Here is a 19,985-nt window from a genome sequence, read left to right as displayed (position 1 = left end):
CCTCAGCAAGACAGGGGTGGAGGGTGGGGGGTCGGGGTCCCCATGAGGGGAAGCAAGGGGGGCTCCTCCTCGGAAATTTGCAGCTGCCCCGAGGAAACCGAGTGAGGGGCTTTGAGTCCCGGGAGCGTTTCACGCTCTCCGCCCCCGCAGGATTTTGAATGGGCTCCGCCCTGAGGGGAAGCTAGGAGAGGGCCGGAGTTGGGATCGGGGCCCCTGGGGAGCCTATAGGGCCCAGTGGATAGGTTCCCCCCCCCCGGGTGCGCGCGTGGTGTTTCCCCCCTAGGGGGGTTTAGAAAGCCATGGCCACCCGGCGTTTAACAGACGCCTTCTTGTTGTTGCGGAACAACGCGATCCAAAGCCGGCAGCTGCTGGCCGAGCAAGTGAGTAGTTACGGCTCCTCCAGCCCTCTGACTTCACGTAGCATGGCTGCTGCGGTGAGTCTCCCTTCGTCCTACTGTATCCCACATTTCGCTGTTTCTTAAGTGCCAGCTGCGTTATAGGGCTGTCAGACGGCAAGCATGCCATCCTTGTGTCTTCTTTCCCCCCTTTCCTCAACCTCTCTTACTCGCCTGTATCCTCTATATGTATATAAAGAAATGTGTTTGCTCCAATAGGTGTTTGCTCCCCCACTCCCAGTTCAATGTCCACTGTTAGGATTTGCATGCTTTGAGGGGCACCCCGGGTTTTAAGGAACTACCCTGTTCCGAAACTGGTGTGCTTGCATTAAAAACAACTGTTGTAGCAAAGGGAGATTTCTAATGGTAGGTCGGTTAACACCTTGCAAGCAGAAAAACTAGGTTTGCTCCCAGTGTATGTTCAGCAAGGAACTGCAGCCAGTCACAGCTGGTCAATTTTTATTGTGCTTTTAGATGCAGAAGTGAAGGGTTTTTCTTTCCCTGTTTTCCTGTCAAATTGCAGACTTGGAACATGTCTGATTTTACTTAAGTCTTCTTTAAGAATTTTGAAAGCTTCATATGGGATTATTTGACATGGCAGCCTCCAATTTCTTTTGTCTTGCTAATGTTCTTGGAAGATGTCCAGTTGAATAATTTTTATTTTGTCCTGGGCACACATAGAATTCCCCGACATTTGACCCAGCCATCCAAGTTCTGGACGTCCAATTCTGCAGCGTTCCTCTTGAGTACTGTACATTTTCCCCCTCATAATAAGGAGTATGGCAATCATTCACTTATGGGAGGAAATAAAGTTGTTCACTTGGATACTCTGCTGGGATTCCCATTCTGTGTCTCAGCTATTTTTGTTCCATGGAAATCTAAGAGAATTAACAATTAAGCTAGCCCCTTTCTGCAGTCCCTTCCTTCTGAATTGTTTCTTGTCACTTGAACTGATTTAGATAGATAAATGTGGCAATTAAAAGTGGGTGTGGCCTTGAATCTCCCAATGCATGCACTTTCTTTTGATCTGCTGAGTGTTCTTGAGCAAGTTACTCTGGTTCAATGTCCTGTTCTGTTAAAGGGGAAAGAGTATCCTTGCTGTTTTTCTAAAGCACTCTGAAGTTGAACAGACAACCTATTAAAAAAACCAATTGCTATCATATATCCAAATATCCGTTGTTGTTGTTTTGTTTTTGGTCAACTTTCCCTTCTCCATCTTTATGTTACAATTAATTTGGTAAAATGTGATAGGAAGATATTCCTAGATGCCAGAATAAAATCATTTATTTTATTCTGAATTAAATCTTTAGGTACCAACTTGGTGCTGAAATTACGATAGGTTAGGGATTTTGCTCCTTATAAGTACAAATGCCACTATAATGTCTGTCTGTCTGTCTGTCTTTTCTTTCCCTGTGTGTGTGTGTGTGTGTGTGTGTGTTGTGTTGTGTTTTCATATCAGTCACCTCTCTGTTGATTGACTTTGCTTTATAGCTTACTGCTACAGTATTATGTGTCATTATTACACCACTACCATTTCATTCATAAAACATTAAATTGTTGCCCTCTCCTGTTTCCCCCAATTGTATTCTCCTTTAGTGAGTGAAAAATAAGCTTAATTTACACTGATCTCTGAGGGACCAGTGCAAGGAACAATATCTTGTACTGTTCTGTTTTGTGCTATGCAGCTGCTGAGTGTTCAACTGGTGTGCACAATTTCATCTACACGTTGAAATTTAGTTGAAAACTGCATTCAGGTTCTATGTTGTTAGACTATTACCTAGTTACAGTGCAGTCCTTCCTTTGCATGCCCACTCAAAAGTACCGTAAGTCCCAGTGAGTTCAGTGGGGCTTGCTCCCAGGAAAGTGGGTATAGGATTGCAGTCATAGTTTTTTGTTGTCCTCCAGTTCTGTTTTTGTTAGGCCAGAGATAAAATGTATCCTCACGTTAGAAATGTGTGTAAAAGAAAACACCAGTACAGTAATTTATACCTTTAAACAATACTTTGAAGTACAGGCAAATTGGCATCTTACCAGCTGATTTGCACAAAATTATATAGGCTTCTTCAGACATTTAGAGAGTCTTGTAATTTAAAAGGAAGTGTCTATTGTGGGTTTGGATAGATAATAAAAGATCCTAATTACCATTTCCCTGGTGCTCAAGTACTTTTGTGTACATAACTGCTATGTTATACCACATGGGAATGCTTTATTTTGAAGGCTGTATGTTAGAATGGGGGGAAACTGCCTGATTCCTATGTAATTTATTACAGCCAATGTAAAAAAAAAAAATGATTAACTTGGTTGTTACTAAATTCTTTTGGCAGCCCCTCTTAAGAGTTTTAAGCCCTCTTATAACGTCTCTTCCTTTGTATCTGAAGGCAAGACACCCCTCCCCCCTATTTTTGCAATGCACTTCGCGCAAGTGGTCATAATTGGACTCCTGCTCCTATCAGATCATGTTAATGTTGATTTGCATGCTGCTTTTTAAGCCAAAGGCTGGTAGCTGATAAGATAAGAAAAACACATAATGCAACAAAATAAAAGTCAAATCAAAATTAATGCTCGGTAGTTAAGGAGCTGGTAAATATATAACAGTTGGAAGAATGGAACTCTGATGAAAAGGAATGAGAATAATAATTTGTTAAAAAGAGAGACGTAAGGGAGCCTTTCCAAAACCTGTTGGCTACTGTGAAGAAGCCCCTGTCCATGTACTCACCAAATTAACCTCAGATAATGGTGAGGCACAGAGACTTCTTGGAAGGTCTTAAGCATACAGTATCATAAGGAAGTAAGCATTCAGATAATCTGGGACTGGGATGAGCAATACCAAACCTTTCTGTGGGGAATTTGGATTGAGGAGAGGTGCAGAAAGGTTAAGCATCCTGTCTCCTATTGAGACTCCATTTTAGTGCTCCATTTTAGGAGACCGTCATCCTCTTTGTTCCCACTTTTCCAGGGTGGCTGCAGTAGGTAGATTGCTATACACCTCTCGTTTAACTGTCTACCATGGGCAGCTGTGTTTCTCGCAGGCATTACTGAAATCACATTATCTGAAAACTAAAATGTCTGTGGAGTCCAGGGCCCTTCTAAAAAGGAGGAAGAATGAGTGAACGAATGAACGAGCCACAAGCTAAGAGCCATATTGTATGGCATGTGGTCTGTTTCATTCATACTGGAGAAGAGATTGGAGTGGAGCAAGATCTACTTCCCATGTTATACATTTCCTATGTGAAAGCACATCTGTGTAGCATGGCATCCATAGATCATCATGTCTGACAATCACACTTGTGTGCATTTTGCACACAGGGGAAGGAGTTGGCCAATCACAGTTTCCTTACATGTGTGCCTGTTGTCAAGCTTGATGATCTACAGATGGGTTTCTACATCTCGACACACGTTTTCCGGGGAGCTTGTAAAGTATCACTTCCCAACCTTGGGCCCCCAGGTGGTGTTCTACAATCCCTGTCATCTCTGACTGCTGGCTCTGCTGGCTAGGGATGATGGGATTTGTAGTCCAACAACATCTGGGGGCACAAGGTTGAGAAGGCTGCTCTAAAGAAAGAGGCAAATTGCTGGTTATTGGGGAAATACATGTGGTCTCTTCTCTGCTGCAGTTTACAGCATGTGCCATTGTGGGATTCTGTAATAGAAGTTTCAAAGGCCGTTTTGTTCTTGGGGAGTTCAACACTGCATGCACATTAAAAGATCAAGTTTTATATATACTTAAAAATTTGAGTCCAGATCATGGAACATTTGCCATTGCTGTTTGAAATTGCATGTGGAATAATCACTATTAAAAACACAGTAAGAAAGGTTTTCTTCTTTTAAAAAGACAGTCACTATTAATATGAATAAAATATCCCTGTATGAACAGTTCTTTAACTCTATGTTAAACCAAGAGGCTCAATTGGCATTTCCATATTCCTTACTGTAAAATAAGCAGATTTTTCTGGCTGGTAACCAACACAAACCAGATCAGTTGTGTTCTGTATTCATTTCCTATTTGATCCAGAAAATCCATCTATCTTTAAAAAGGCCTGCAGTAAATACATCTTTTGCATTAATGCACTTTCTGTATGAATAGGCAGTTCTTCAGACTTAAATTTCAACTCTTCCCATTCCATTGACTCAACTGTGTAAATAGTTTGCTTTGTAACCAGCAACTTGTGAAATCAAATTTATACCATTTTAAATTAATTTTTTCCCCAATGGCAAAGGTCACATCTGGCAGAGTAGTTCCAGTGTGCTTTACTTTGGCACTGCCCTGCCATTTCTTCCCAATTGTTTGTCCAGATTATAATTATAATTTCATGGGCATCTGCAGTTTTAATTCTGCTTTGTAAAGTCTCAAGCTAATAATAGTAAGTAATAATGATAATAATAACAATAAGTAAGTGCCTGGTCAAATGCAGGTTCTGTCCAAAAGGGTAATAGAATAAAAAAATGGTTAGTTAAGTATAAAAGAGCATCATATTTGCAAACTGTGTGCTAATGTAGGTAGAAAATAAATGTTGTTTTAGGCCCTGGTTCAAATAATGTCAAAGCCAGCTGTTGTTCCTTCGCTCAATTTGAACTAAGTAAGAGGCACTTACCAACTGTGGATGCACAGGAGGGGCAGGAAATGAGAGTTGGCCAGCGGATCGGATCCTTATCTCCCCAATCCATCACATGCCAAATTTGGCAGGTGGGCAGTTCTACCCATCCGTCAATCACCTGATGTCACAGTGACATCAGTTGATAGGTGCTTGATGTCCCCCTTTTTTCAGGATTTCAGAGTGTCACACAGGACTTGCTTGATCAGCTGGTCACTGCAAAGCACCGAGCAGGGCTCTGAGCAAGGGGCTTGCAGTACAGAAGAATCCTGCCTGTCTCTTGTCGGCTATATTCCTAACAGAAATGCTCACCCTGCATTCTTTTCCTTTTGTAAATGCTGTTGTCTGTTCCTGTTGTGAGTTTACAGTCGTACCTCGGAAGTCAGACAGAATCCGTTCTGGAAGTCCGTTCGACTTCCGAAACGTTCGACTTCCAAAGCGCGGCTTCTGCAACCAATTGGAAGCCGCAGAAGCCCCGTCGGACATTTGGCTTCCAAAAGAAGGTTCGAAAACTGGAACACTCACTTCCAGTTTTCGATCGTTCGGGAGCCAGAACGTTCAACTCCCAAGGCACTCAGAAGCCGAGGTACGACCGTATATTTAAATCCTTCTGAATAGCCAAACTAGGTGATATAACCAGCCTTTTAACCTGACTGTAACACTTTATTTCTAAAGCTAGACATGCTGACCAAAAAAATAATAATGCAAAGATAAAAATCCCTGGCTGTAGTTCAGCCTTTCGCAACCCTGGTGCCCCCCAAGTGCTGACTGGGGCTGGTGGTAGTTGTAGTGCGAGATACAAGGTTGGGGAAGGCTGCTATAGTTCATTGGGATAAAATTCACAGCCGAAATACACTAGCCAACTTCTAATTCACTAGCCCAATGCAGGATGCATTTGTTAACAGATAGCCATTAATAACGTATTTTTAAAAAGTATAATACTGTTAGAAAGCTGGAATGTACCCAAAGTCCGTGGCTAAAGAGGTTCCTTTGCCCAATGTCTGCTATTTCACTTGCTCCTGGCCAGGGCACTTGCCTTTAAACATGTGCCAAACATATGTTTCTAATGGGCTTTCCAGGTTCCAACCCAGAGAATTCTTTTTCTCTTTCATTCTCCTTATGCCGTGGGGTGGGGTGTTATCACCACACCTTCAGCTTTGTCCTATCACGCACCCCCTTCCTTAGCTGCTGCGAGGCAAGGTTGAGGCCTCACTGGGCTTAGCAGGTGAGGAAGATTTAGCATAGCACTAAGCTGGAGATGCAGGATGGCCTGTGTCAAATGTAAACGGAATTTTCCAGGTTGCAGCCAGTTTTGAAAGAACAGTTTATAGCCAAGCAATGTTCTGTGAATAATGCCTGTCTTTCTTGAATGGATTACCCACACATAATTTCTTGAGCCTCCTCTGTTCAGAAATCCAGTCGGAGCTCGGGGGATTTTTACATGCAAGGAGGCTGCCTAGGCACAAGCCTGTTCATTGAAATGTTTCTCTGTGCATAATACTCAGTGGGTTCCCTTCAGCTACCATCTCATGGCTGCTAAATGTTACCACTGCCATGCCCGGTAACCACAGTTTGCAGTTAATTAAATTGGAATGTGTAGATACCCACCAAACTCTCAGATTCTGTGAATTAGTTTAGAGTCAAAACAAAAAAAATTCCTTCCAGTAGCACCTTAAAGACCAACTAAGTTAGTTCTTGGTATGAGCTTTCGTGTGCATGCACACTTCTTCAGATACACAGTGTGTATCTGAAGAAGTGTGCATGCACACGAAAGCTCATACCAAGAACTAACTTAGTTGGTCTTTAAGGTGCTACTGGAAGGAATTTTTTTTGTTTTGACTATGGCAGACCAACACGGCTACCTATCTGTAACTTAGTTTAGAGTAGAATACATGACTGTCGTTACCAGTCGCAGTTTGCACTGGACCTGGGTTCTAACCTGCGTTTAATTTTTATTTACTTTTTTTTTAAAAAAAAGCTAGTTATGTAAGGTTTTAAAAATGTGTATTTTTTTGCAGATCAAGAAAATTGATTTGAAAAGATTTGAAAAGGGGAAATATGGACCTATCCACAAAGCTAAATGCTAGTCCACTTAAAAGCTGAAACTGCTTTTAGAAGACTGTTTTGTTGCACTGATAAACTGGCAATGTTGATCAATAAAATTCCTTTGTTTCTTCAACTGACTGTACCCTGTGCTCTGTCCTGTTCTTTTGTTTCCCTCTCTTACACTTTTGCTGTCCCTATATGGATGGGGCTGATGGGACCTACAATCCACCACAGGAGCTGGATGAGGTATAGTCCACTTTGTCTAATGCTGCTCTTCTTTCATGGAAAATGTCAAAGGAAGTTGCGTTATACCAGTCTAGCTGGGGGCTATTGGACCTGGGTTACTGTAGGGCAGCATGAAAGGCTGCTTTGGTAGTGGGGTTGTATCTTTGATGTTTTGCAGCTAGCTTGCATGCTTTACTTCCATATAACTGAAATGATTCCCCCCCCCCAATGAATGCTGAGGTGGTCAAGCCCACATTCATATTTAGATTGAATATGGAGAGGAGAGGAGAAAACCATTGAGTCACAATACCCCCACCCACCCCCAAAAAACCAGGCACAAATTTATCATAACACTTGAGTAATACGATGAACTGGGCTGCTTTTGAGTCAGATCTGAAGTTGTGATAGGTTTCAAACATAGATTGCCACCGCAGATAGAAAATATCTTGACCATCATATCAAGAAACTTCTAAGGCCAATGGTGGGGGGGAAAGCTGACTGAGGTTCACTCAGTATATCTTAGGCTGCAACCCTAAGCACATTTTCTATTAAGTTGTTATAATAATATCACTTATTATTTATATGCCTCCCATTTGACTGGGTTGCCACATTGGACTTAGTAGGACTTGCTTAGGATGGCACAGATAGTCAAATCTATTCTGCTTGTTTCACATCTCTGTCCTGTCAGTGGTCAGGGTTTGCTTGCATTTTCTCCTTGCAACAGCTCAGTGATGTACCTTAGGCTGAAAGAAAGTGACTCACTCACTCAAGGTCACCCGGTTTGCTTCGTGGATGGGTTTGGAATTAAATTTCCATCTCTGTCTCAACACTTTAGCCAAAGGATAGGGAGCCTGTGACCCTCCAGATGTTGTTGGGCTGCTAGCTGCCAGCAGCTCCATCCACCGTGGTAAATGGCCATGGCTGATGGGAGTTGTGATCCAAAATAACACCTGGGGGACCACAGGCACCCCAGTCCTGCTCTGGCCACTGTACAACACTGTATTTGTAAAGACCCCACGCAGGTGCTTTGTCATTTGTTTAGTTAAAAATCTATATAGAATCATAGAATTGTAGAGTTGGAAGAACCCTGAGAATCCCATCTAGTCCAACCCCTTGCAATGCAGGAATATGCAGCTGTCACCTATACTGCTTTTCAGGCAAGCCTCACAAAGCAGTTTACATTATACGGTGGAGGAACAATAAGCACAATTTAAAACACTGTAAATGAAGCAGCAAAAACCATTTACAAGGAAAATTTTGAAAGCTGGATCTAGCAGGTTTTTGGGAGAGAGAGGCTGCCTCAGCCAGAATATCAAGAGTGAGATAATGGGCTGAGTTCCAAGGGTTGTTGTGGGGTTTTTTTGTTTGTTTTGTTTTTTGCCTTCTCTCTTGCTATTATTTTCAAGAAAGGACAATGTACTATAGCACCCAAATAAGTTATATCAAAGATCCTTTAAGGCCCAAGGATGTGGGAAACGGGTTTTCTAGGCGTCGGTTTTGCTGCAGGGGAAGAAATAGCATGTGCAGAAGGGTGATGCCTGCACTGTCCCAGGATGTTTTCTGTAAGCATGCTGCTTCATTTTGCGGATCTGCCCCATGGCCTGAGATTCAGCACAACCCAGTCAGAAAACTGTCAACTGCTCCCTTCACCTCCCAGAGATTATACAACTCCCACTTTGAGATGGGAGCCCTGGCAACCTCTGGGCAGAACTAACTCATTGTTACTGGCCTCTTTGCAATGCTTACTCTCCCTCCCCACCTCCCCAAAGGTAAGTGGAAATATTATTGAGATTAAAGAAAGAAATCCAGGAAAAGATTCACCTGGGGTTGGGAGCTGCAGACATGCTTATTCAGGTGTTCACATTTAAATATTTGAAGGGGAAAACAAAATAACACAGGTAGTACCAAGTGTGCCTGAGACTTGACTTCTGCACTATTATCTTAGGCTTAGAGCATTCATTCTTCCTTTGACCCCTCTTCCCAGTGGAGCTCCGAGTCCATTCTTCCATGCAGAGTCACACCTGCTCAGCTTAAGCATTTTTCTAGGATTGAAGCCATCGCTTCCCTTGTGAAAGGAAAATGTAGAGTAGAAATCACCCCTGTTCCCCAGCATTCCCTTGATGGTTTCTAAAAGTACAGCATGCGAACAGAGTTTAAAAATAATGTCCAATTGGTGTTTTCATTTGGGAATGAAAGAAACTCGGAGTCGAGTTTTTGTACAACGTCTCTTAAGTTTTAAGTCGATAAATTGGAAGACACAAGTCTCACTTGGCATTAAAACTAATGGTGCTGTTGTGAGCTGCGAACTGCACACAGTATTTGCTTTTTGTGAAATCGCTTTCAGCAGCCGAGTTCTGTGAAAATGTTTCCTAGACTCCCCTCCCACCAAAATGAGATGTTTCTAATTTACAGTTTTAAAGTGATATGCCGAGCACCATATTTGCTTGAGGATATCTTAATCCGGCACTTCCTTTAATTTTAAAAGCAAAATTCCCCATCTTTTGTATAGCTTCCTGAAGGAACAATGCCTTTCCATTTGTTGCTTTGCCAGGAGCGACCTACAGCCAGCCATGCCTAGCAAGAGGAAGTAGACAGGATTTAGCTGGAAAGGCAGTGCCTCAGAATTATATCACAGACACGGATAGTGAAGTTCTGTTCTTAGGCCTGTTGCTTCTTTATGAGCTTAAGGTAGGGATTTCCTCTCTCCCTCTGCTTCAATTTCCTCCACTATGACTATTTACTGAGAATTGGACTTCAGGCCTGCACCATCTCGAAGGCTTGAGGTGGGTTGCAAAATGCGCAAATTAGATCGAATGCACACTTAAAATTCTTGGCTTTAGCTAGGCTAGGTAGAACAATGTAGACAACACTTACAAAAGAGCTTTGATTTGGGGTGGGGAAGGGTGTCCTTAAACAGAGCTGCCAGGACTATGTTGCCCACTGGACATATCCAAGCAAACCATATCCAAGCAAACCAATTGTTAGAGAGATGCATATCTTTAGAATGGGGACATAACATCTTTGAAAAGAAAACACCAAGACAAAGCTTTCCTTTTAGTAGCTCCCAGTCTTGGGAGCCCAGGAAGCTGCGTCAGACCGCTCAGTATAATCTCTGTCTAGGATAGCAGCTGTCTAGGATAGCAGACCAGGTACTTTCCCAGATCTACATGGAAATCAGACCTAGGGCCTTCAAGGAACACAAGGCAGATGCTCTAACCACTGAGATACCAGCCCTTCCCCATTGCAGCCTTCAGAACCTTCTTGAATGTGTTAAGCTTGCATTCCTTTATTACAGAGTACCTATGTATAACCAGGAAGGTGGTACTTAAAAAGAAAACCCAAATCCTTTTTATTTTCATTGGTTTTGCTTCAGTAGCCCTTTGTGGCATTAAACTGACAATAGGTGGCCAAGAGTGGATGTTAGTTAGCTGATGGGACAAGCCTTTCCACCCTTTGAATGCTGTTTCCTCTTTGTCCCAGTCTCCTAACCACACACAACTTTTGTTTTGGGTAGATCTTTATTTTATATAATGAAGTTGGCTTCCTTTTATGCAGGGTCCTTTACTCAGGAAGGGTAATGTATTGACTGTTTGGGAGTTGTTGATTTGCAAAAGCTATGAATGCGATGGCTGGCTCATAAGAGGTTTAAATGTTTTAAGTACCCGTACAGAGCCAGAAGCTTTACTGTAAAGTGGTGGGTTTTCACTGTAACATCGGAGAACCCTTCCCACACCAATTTGTCTACTGAGAAACCCTTTGCTTGCCTCTGTTAACTGCAGAGGAACAGTTCTGGGGGAAAGGAATATATCTGAGGTGCACACTTGGTTCATAAAAATGCTGGCCAGGGCTTTTAGGTCTTGCATGAATGGAGAACGTGTCCAAGAACACACCCAGCTTTTCTCTGTAAATCTGAACTGCAAGGGAATGGTCAGTAATGATGGGCAATGTGGCCAGGGAAACTTTGTCTGCCATAACTGGCTTTCTTCTTGAATAACCACTGCTAAGAGTTCAAGAAGCCTGCGAGTTCCCAGAAACACCTTTGCCTAAAGTCAAGGTATCTTGGCTTTTTACTCTGGGTTGTAATCTGATAAACTAACCATTCTTTGTATACTTTCTACAGCTCGCAGATGACCGCATGGCACTGGTGTCGGGGATCAGTTTAGACCCTGAAGCAGCTATCTGTGTAACTAAGAGGCTACCTCCAAAATGGATTGATGGAGTGGAAGAAGTGAGTTTACATGCCATGGGTGCAACTTAACGTGCAGCTGTCTTTCTGGGAAAGCAGCAGTAAAGTTTCTTAATATCTGCTTCTTCACTTAATTTATATATAGCTCTTCCATTGTTCAGGGCAAAACACAAAAGTTAGAAATCCACAGTTATTGAAAAGACATGGGGTGGCGTTCAGTTAAATTTTACTTGGAGTAGACCCATTGAAAATTAATGTCCGTGACTAAGTCGGTCCATTAATTTCAGTGGGTCTACTAGTTGAATACCACCCTTGAAGTAGGAACATATTGCAACCAGATTGTAAAACCACCAAATCAGCAGCAGTGATGCTTATTTCACATCATGAATGCTTAGCAAGGGAGGTGTGCTTTGTGTTGCCACTGAGGAAGCCAGCAAAATGATTTTTTTTTCCTTTCAAAAAAAGTACAGAAAAGTTTTGAACAAGTGGAGCCACTTGCTTTGCTTTCCTAAGATGATTTCAGGGTCAGAGAACAACTTAAAACTTTAGGCAATTGTACTACTAAAAGTTTTGGGGAAATCTTTGCCTCTGATAAAGTACCATCAGGTGCCTGGTCTTGTAAGTAACAACGGGTAACTTCCACAAGTTAACAGGCATACAAACAAGCTTAAAATTTAAAGGAGAGTGGGAGGTTTTGTGTGCTAAAAAAATGCACCTAGCTGCTTTGCAGAAGACTGTCCTCTATACTGTGGCTTCCATTTCTTAGGGGCAGCAGATGTTGTCACCCCCTCAAGATATCTTAAGGCATTCTTAATGGAACTCAATGGTAGTTGTTGAAAACTGTTTTACTGGTTCATCTGCATAGTCCTGCTCTGATTTCTGTTTCAAGATTTCAGACTTGAGCTTGCTGGAAATTATTCTCTTGGATCTGAAAGCCTTGACCTCCTAATCCTAGAGGGGCTGGGGGCTGGCTTGGCTGTGGCTATCACACACACATATATCTTGAATTCAGGTTGGAATCATGCAGTCACTTGACCATGAAGTAAGTAGGGCTAGTTGTCACCAAATATAGCCCTTGACATCTCCTCTCACATACAAACACACCCACCTGCCAATTATATGGAGGAGGAGTGGTCTAAACCAGGGGTCAGCAACCTTTTTCAGCCATGGGCTGGTCCACCATCCCTCAGACCATGTGGTGGGCCAGACTGTATTTTTTTGGGGGGGGGGGGAATGAATGAATTCCTATGCCCCACAAATAACCCAAAGATGCATTTTAAATAAAAGCACTCATTCTACTCATGTAAAAACACGCTGATTCCCAGACCATCCGCAGGTCGGATTTAGAAGATGATTGGGCCACATCCGGCGCACGGGCCTTAGGTTGCCAACCCCTGGTCTAAACTCAAGCCAGACTTGCTTTCCTCTGGTCATTGAATTGAAGCATCATGCCTGCAAGGTTGCTAAGAGAATGCTTGTGTGCACAAGGCAAAAATGGAGTGATTTCTCTATGGATAGCAAATATGATTTTGCTTAATCGTGGTCCCATCATTTATCTATTTTTATCTGCTGTTGTTCAGAACCGTACTAAATTTGCCCTAATTTTTATTGCTCTTTTAGATCCGGTATGAGGTCTCCAGGATAAAACAGAAGATGAAAGAATTAGCCAGTCTGCATGACAAGCATTTAAACAGGCCAACTCTGGATGATAGCAGTGAAGAAGAGCACGCAATAGAAATAACTACCCAAGAAATTACACAGGTGCCCATGAGGGGGTTTCTCTTTTCATAAATGAGTCTTGGTGTCTTTTTCAGTTCTTGTGCTAGTGTTTTCATTTTTCGATCAGTCAGTGACTGAAATTGCTACTGGAGCTCAGAGGTTAGGTTGCTTTATATTTATGTTCCTTGAAATAGTTTCATTGAGCTCTTGAAGCGGGTTGCAAGTGGCTTTGGTTTGCCCTGGGCAAGATAAAGCAACAGACAAATTTAATCAATCAAATCTTGCTTGCTTTGGGAAATTAGCAAAAGCTGTACAACAACAGCACTTAAAATATTTATTTGCACAAAACACCTAAGTGGTTACTGCACTATGATAAGTTTATTGTGTGGCAAATAGTGATCTGAGTTCACCTGTTGTTTCTCTTGCCTGAGATCTGCAGAGAACTCTTTATGTTCCTCTGAGCCATTAAATGCTTAGGTGAAAGAGAACAAGGTCTCATTCAATCCAGCCATCCCTTTATGGAATTTACATTTAAGGAAGCTTTTTTTCCAACCTGTTTTCTGGTTGGTTCTTGTCAGTTTGCAAAGAGATTTCCGCTCTGGAAATCCTTTCCTAATATTGAGCTGATGCTGATGATTGACTTGGTTGTTTCTAGTTTTTGTGATCTGTTATTGCTGCTCACCGTTTGCATGGGTTTAATGGCTTTGGAAGGTCTGGGCGAGTAATGTTTTTATACAGTTTGATATGGTGGTCTTGTCTTGTTTTAAAGTGATATGCCATGAGTAGCTTTTGGTGGAGAAGGCACCTGATAAATGCCCCAAAGAGAGGCAAGCAACTTCAAGAGAACCAAACAAATTGGTTCTCTTTGATGTAGGCAGACATTCCCAGCCACTTCATTTCCACCATTGTACATTGTAGAGCCAGTGTGGTGTAGTGGTTAAGAGCGGTAGACTCGTAATCTGGGGAACCGGGTTCGCGTCTCCGCTCCTCCACATGCAGTTGCTGGGTGACCTTGGGCCAGTCACACTTCTTTGAAGTCTCTCAGCCCCACTCACCTCACAGAGTGTTTGTTGTGGGGGAGGAAGAGAAAGGAGAATGTTAGCCGCTTTGAGACTCCTTTGGGTAGTGATAAAGTGGGATATCAAATCCAAACTCCTCCTCCTCCTACAATGGGAGTAACCAGGGACTTAGCACACACAATTAACTGTAAGGATAGATTAGGTCCAGCCATTAAAATATTTGCATATTCATACAACTCTGTAAGTGATAGCTGAATAATAATATTTCAGTTAGGATGCTAATTTCTTAATCAGTTTTTTTTTTAGAGTTGCGCAAATAGAAGGGCTCTTCTGCTACTAGAAATTTCTTCTCTTCTGTCTCCCCCCACAAGTTGTTCCACAGGTGTCAGCGAGCAGTCCAGACGTTACACAGCAAGTCTCGAAGCTGCACAGACCAAGAGCGGCAGCTTCTGAAGAACGTTGTGTCTTCTTTAGCGCAGTCCCTTCAGGACCTGTCTACCAGCTTTAGGCATGGGCAGTCTGACTATCTCAAACGTAAGGAGCTTGTGCCATTTGCTTGCAGAGCACCCTCGATAGATGGTGTTAACAGTTTGACACTGGGCTAGATTAATTTTGCTCCGTTCCTACTAGGCGCTATGTTCATTAGGTAACTAGCACTAATAAGCCTGATTGGGTTGGTTAGATTATGACTATTTTCTTGGGCCTCTGGGAGGAAGCAGATGAGAAATATTTATTTATTTGTAAAACACAGTCACCACTTCTGTTTCAGTTTTGGGGAACAGGGACGGGTAATTTCTCAACCTACCAAAGTTTGCATTTGTTAAGCAGTGCTTAGTACGCTTTAATAAATGCATCATTTATAGTCACAGGTTTTTTTCTTGCTCCTGCAGGTATGAAGAATCGAGAGGAAAGATCCAAACATTTCTTTGACACTTCAGTTCCCCTTATGGATGATGGTGAGGACACAACACTATACGATCGGGTAAGTGCAGGAAATGTTAAAGATGAATAATGATTGTATTTGAAAAGGCGTACAGTCATACCTCGGGTTACAGCCACTTAGGTTGCGTTTTTTCGGCTTACGGACCGCCAAAACCCGGAAGTACCAGAATGGGTTACTTCCGGGTTTCAGCAGTCGTGCACGCGCAGAAGTGCTAAATCTCGCTTTGCGCATGTACAGAAGCGCCGAATCGCAACCCGTGTGTGTGCAGACGTGGGTTGCGAATGCTGCGGGTTGCGAACGTGCATCCCACATTGTCAGGGACCTGCCATCAGCTCAGAGGCGAGAGGTGGAAGGGCAGTTGTGTTACAGGGAGCCGCCGAAGATCTTGCGAAGCAGTTCTTTCTCTGGTGAGGAGGGAAGCCCCGCCTCCCGTGGGGAAGGGGCGCAGGGATCAGAAGATGCTAGGGAGAGCCTCAACACCGAGCCTGAGCAAAGGGGAGGGGAGGCAAGTCCCCCTTTGCCAACGGCCACATTGTGCAGTAGGTTGCGCGCAGAGAGAGGAGAAGAAGGATGGGGGTCACACAACTGTTATGCTGGGGAAGGTATAAGGACCGCCCACTCCCAGATTCTGCTAGCGACAGAGCAGACATGGACTCACCATGCTCCGCACTGTAAAATAGTTTGTACAGATAATAAAGCCTGGAAAAGACAGGTTGGAGTCTTGCCTGTTTGCTCTCGAGCAACCACACCATCACCCGACATGCATGGATCACGTTTGCAACCTGAGCGTCCAGTGTATTTTAATTTTCATCCAGTAGAACAAACAGAGCATTGTTGTTTCTAAAAACAAATAAATGGCAATCCGATATCTGTTTGGAAGTTGATCTTTCTATGTGTCCCTGACTTTGGTGGTGGGGAAAGTGATTTAAGTTAATGAGTTGCCATTTGTAACAACCAGGCCATCCTAGTATAGCAGGTGTGGGGAACCTTGGCACCCCAGGATGTTGCTGAACTACACCTCCCATCAGCCCCAGGGAACTGAGATCTTTTGCCAGCCTTTCTGCCAAAGGTTCTGAGAGGGAAAAATGTGCTTGCTCTGGATTTTTAAACTATTGTGTTTCTACTGGTTTCTTAGTCGGGACCCACGAGTGAGTCACACATGGGCCTAAGCGGGGTTGCCCCAATATCACCACTGCAATTTTATTTATTTATTTTAAGAAAAAGAGAATAGACATGTATGATTTTTTTTTTAAATGGTTTGGTGATATGTTGTAGGTTGGGGTCAAAAATTAGTCAAAGACAATTAAGTTAGGTTATATATCACATCCTCCCTCTTGCTTTTGGTATTTGTAAAATTGTGAGATATTAGCAACTATTTACACTCAATATCTTTTCTTTTCTTTTAAATAAGGGCTTTACAGATGACCAGCTAGTATTAGTGGAACAAAACACAGTGTTGGTGGAAGAGCGGGAGCGAGAAATCCGACAAATTGTACAGTCCATTTCTGATCTCAATGAAATTTTTAGGGACTTGGGATCCATGATAGTGGAACAGGTATGTGTCTCTAAGGTTCTGCTATGTTACTTGCATCATATGAAACTCCCTTGCATGGAAGCTCCTTCCCTGCCCATAGATGTGCACAGAGCGACAGGTGTATTTTTCTGTAGAGGAGGAGACAATGCCACTCTGTGTAATGACATACTTTTCTAAATACCTGCAGCACAAGCTTTATTGTGATGAAAACAGAAAGTTTAAATATTGTGTCCCAACCAAAATTTTGCCAGCCACCATCCTTTGATTTCTTGTACAATATCCCTTTAATAATGAGCGTGCGTTCCTCTTTTCAGGGTACAGTTCTGGATAGGATTGACTACAATGTTGAACAATCATGTGTTAAAACAGAAGAAGGGTTGAAACAGCTACATAAGGTAAGCACAAAGTGTCTTCCAATCTCCGTCAATACTGATTCTGTCTAGGAATGGCCATGAAAGACCAGGTAGAAACTTAAGGCAACGTGTCTCTTTCTATGGCAGTCTGTTTTTCATGGGATTTCAACAGGTAGTTTAGACGAACAGGATGCAATCAGCTTAAAGTGAGCGATATTGGACAATGATTTCACAGCTGGCTCCTGGCCGCAACTGAACACCTAGCTTTCAGACTCTGGCAATGTAGCAAGCTGGTTCGCATGTCACATCAAACCATACTTGGTAACAAACTATGGCTTAATGTGAATACTGGTGCTTACTACTGAAAAGTTCTCATTTCTCTCCTTCTGTGTTCCTGCTGCCACGGTGCCTACAGGGAAACGAGCCAGGGTCTGAATCTGGGCTTGTAGCTTTTAAAATGAGACTGCATTTTAAATTGCATTTTAACCTGTATTTTAAATTGGTTTTCCCCCGCCCTGAGCCGGGCTCTGGCCGGGGAGGGCGGGGTATAAATAAATTTATTATTATTATTATTATTATTATTATTATTATTATTATTATTATTATTATTATAATTCAAGCAAACAAGAAGCAATAAGTGGAGAACTTTGAGCCTGTGTCCAGACATCACAACAAGCCAGGGCTGTGGGTTGTTTCCTGGCATTAAGGGAGCAACGCAGCAACATTAAACCATGGTTGTTTTTAAGCTATGGCTTAATGTGACATATCAGTCAGTCCTGCAAGTTAAGTTACGACTTTTCGATAGCGCTTGCACCACCTGCAACCCTGGAGGAAGCCTTTTTTGCAAAATGGATCCTCTCTCCATTTATTTACTTTTGTCAGCTTGAATTGTCTCAGCCTGAGCTAGGCGTGTTGCAAGGATAAACATGGAGTAACCATCGTGTAGGTTGTGCTGGGATCAAATAGTGGAGTGAAAAATGTGGTCCATCAGACCTGGGATGCAAACTTCACTACATAATCAGAATATATTTAGGCTGCAATCCCATGCATGCTTACCCAGAAGTAAGTCCAATTGAAGCAAAAACCAAAAAAAGCCCTCTTTCCTTACAACACAGTTCTTGTTATAACATGTCAAGTCAACGTAAAATCTGAGTAGGATCATGTTGTAAAGTCAGCAAGATAATGACTGTTAGGTAAAACTGCCGAGTTTGTTTGTTTTGTTGTTCCTCCTCAGTATGCACATCTCGCTAGCATGAGTTACAGATGATACATTTGAGTGATGGCTTACGTTACCCCTGATGCTGAAAGCAAGTTAAAAATAATTGCAGTATCTACATGGAGGACTCTACATTAAATTTTCTCTGTTGTTTTTGTTTTTCCCCAGGGTCAGTGCACTGAATTCTCTTTTCTTTTATCCACAGGCTGAGCAATACCAAAAGAAGAATCGGAAGATGCTTGTCATTGTCATTTTGTTTGTAATAGTAGTTGTCCTTATCATTGTTCTCATTGCTGTCAAATTTCGCTAGGTAGCACTCCTGTGATGTTTTTCTTTCTCTGTGTTTGTATGTTTTGGGAGATGGGGGTGTTGTGCTTTTCCTCCCCCCCCCCTTTTTTTGTTTTATTTGTTTCTTACTGATACAAGTGGTTGAGCCTCTCACTCTGGAAAGCTGCCTTTTGAATGAATGTAGAAGCCCTAGTGGTGCAAGGTCTGTGCAATGTTTCTGGGGGGAAAACAAAAACCCTTTCTGTTTTACATGATAAATGACTGTGCAGGTAGTGGTTTGCAAAAATGCGGGCAAAAATTATTGGGAATTTTGAGAAATGCTCCCAAACTAGGCATCTGGTTATTTATCCAGGATGTAGAACACTTAAAAAGCATCTTTAAAATTAAGTTGCGGACTGAAATGTTTCAGAAAAGCATCATAATTTAGTTGTATCGAGAACCCAATAGTGTTGTTTGCCAACATTTATGTTACGGTTAACCTTAGGTTTTTGTGAGCTGCCTAGGTTTCTTTTTGGACACAATACCAAAAACTATGGCTTGGTAGTAAAACTGCCTTAAACGTAAGAAGTGTTTGATTTTAACTAGTTTTCCTCCAGATTTAAGACCTGTGTAGACTTAGTGGAAGTGAAACACTTTTTAAAACAGCAGATAATTCATATCATGTGACTTGAGTGGTATTTAGCAATGTAAATATAACACCCAAACCATAATGAGTGCTACAGAAATTTTAAATTATTTTCTTGGCTTCAAATAATCCAGAATGTGCTTCTTCTGTCCCTGCCTTGCCCCGACACATGTCCTTCCCCTAAACTGATTTATGCACTGTTGTTATTGGAATATTTGAATATTAAGGCCACAGCAGGAAGGAAATCTTGCTTTTCTCCTCCTCCTCCTCTCCCCTGACCCCAAATCTTTATCCACTATCATGTGAGCATCCGTGGTGACAGCCTTCATCCCCTACTTCCAGATACTGAATTGGAAAAGGGATGGTGGTTTTTCAAACCTGTAGCTTAAATCAGATGAAATAAGCTACCCAATGCATATATCGGAATCATGAATCTGAATAGAAGAACTTTTGTCCTCTGTTGGGCTGTGGAAAAGCCTCAAGACAAACGGGGGTCAACAGCTGTGATTTAAAATGCTGTACTACTACGCTGGTTCCTCTAATGCAGATGGCAGCTCTGCTAAGGGAGCATTTTTTAGCAGTTTTAACTGGATCCTAAAAGTGCTGGGCAATTTTAGGTGCCTTTGCTTCATTCCTTTGTTGTTGTTGTTTTTTAAAAGATAACATTCCTTTTGTGAATAATTTATTTAAAGCTTGTGGGGTTGCATCTCTACCAGTGTTTTGCAGTCACTGTGATCTTGTCTGTGCCCTCTGCACCTCACCTTTCCTCCAGCTTTTTGCACCACTCAGATTTCTTTGTAGAACGATGGAAACAATAAAGAGACTGTTACCTTGATCCACACCA

At 42.3% G+C, this 19,985-nt stretch overlaps 1 protein-coding gene across 3 annotated transcripts; it reads left to right on the top strand.

Moving 5' to 3' along the window:
- The first annotated feature begins 26 nt into the window (after positions 1–26).
- STX16 (syntaxin 16) lies at positions 27–19,985 on the top strand. Of its 3 annotated transcripts, XM_081917218.1 has the most exons (9): positions 28–380; positions 7,268–7,279; positions 11,379–11,486; positions 13,065–13,205; positions 14,554–14,716; positions 15,073–15,164; positions 16,537–16,680; positions 16,974–17,054; positions 18,434–19,985. In XM_081917218.1, the coding sequence occupies exons 1-9, from the start codon at positions 300–302 to the stop codon at positions 18,536–18,538; spliced, it is 927 nt and encodes a 308-aa protein (XP_081773344.1). In that variant the 5' UTR covers positions 28–299; the 3' UTR covers positions 18,539–19,985. The 3 variants fall into 3 exon arrangements, with proteins under 3 accessions (XP_081773343.1, XP_081773344.1, XP_081773345.1); XM_081917217.1 differs by lacking the exon at positions 7,268–7,279 and having other exon boundaries at positions 27–434; XM_081917219.1 differs by lacking the exon at positions 7,268–7,279.

Source organism: Podarcis melisellensis (genome assembly GCF_964234715.1).
Source record: "Podarcis melisellensis genome assembly, chromosome: 6".
Lineage (NCBI taxonomy): Eukaryota > Metazoa > Chordata > Lepidosauria > Squamata > Lacertidae > Podarcis > Podarcis melisellensis.
Note: the sequence above shows the minus strand (reverse complement) of the source record. Positions and strands in the feature narration are given on the sequence as shown.

Excerpts from the sequence above, each read along its gene's own strand:
- STX16 (XM_081917217.1), top strand. The coding sequence starts at position 300 with ATGGCCACCCGGCGTTTAACAGACGCCTTCTTGTTGTTGCGGAACAAC. Across the intron at positions 14,717-15,072 it reads GCAGTCTGACTATCTCAAAC|GTATGAAGAATCGAGAGGAA; the intron begins GTAAGGAGCTTG and ends TTGCTCCTGCAG. Across the intron at positions 15,165-16,536 it reads ACACAACACTATACGATCGG|GGCTTTACAGATGACCAGCT; the intron begins GTAAGTGCAGGA and ends CTTTTAAATAAG.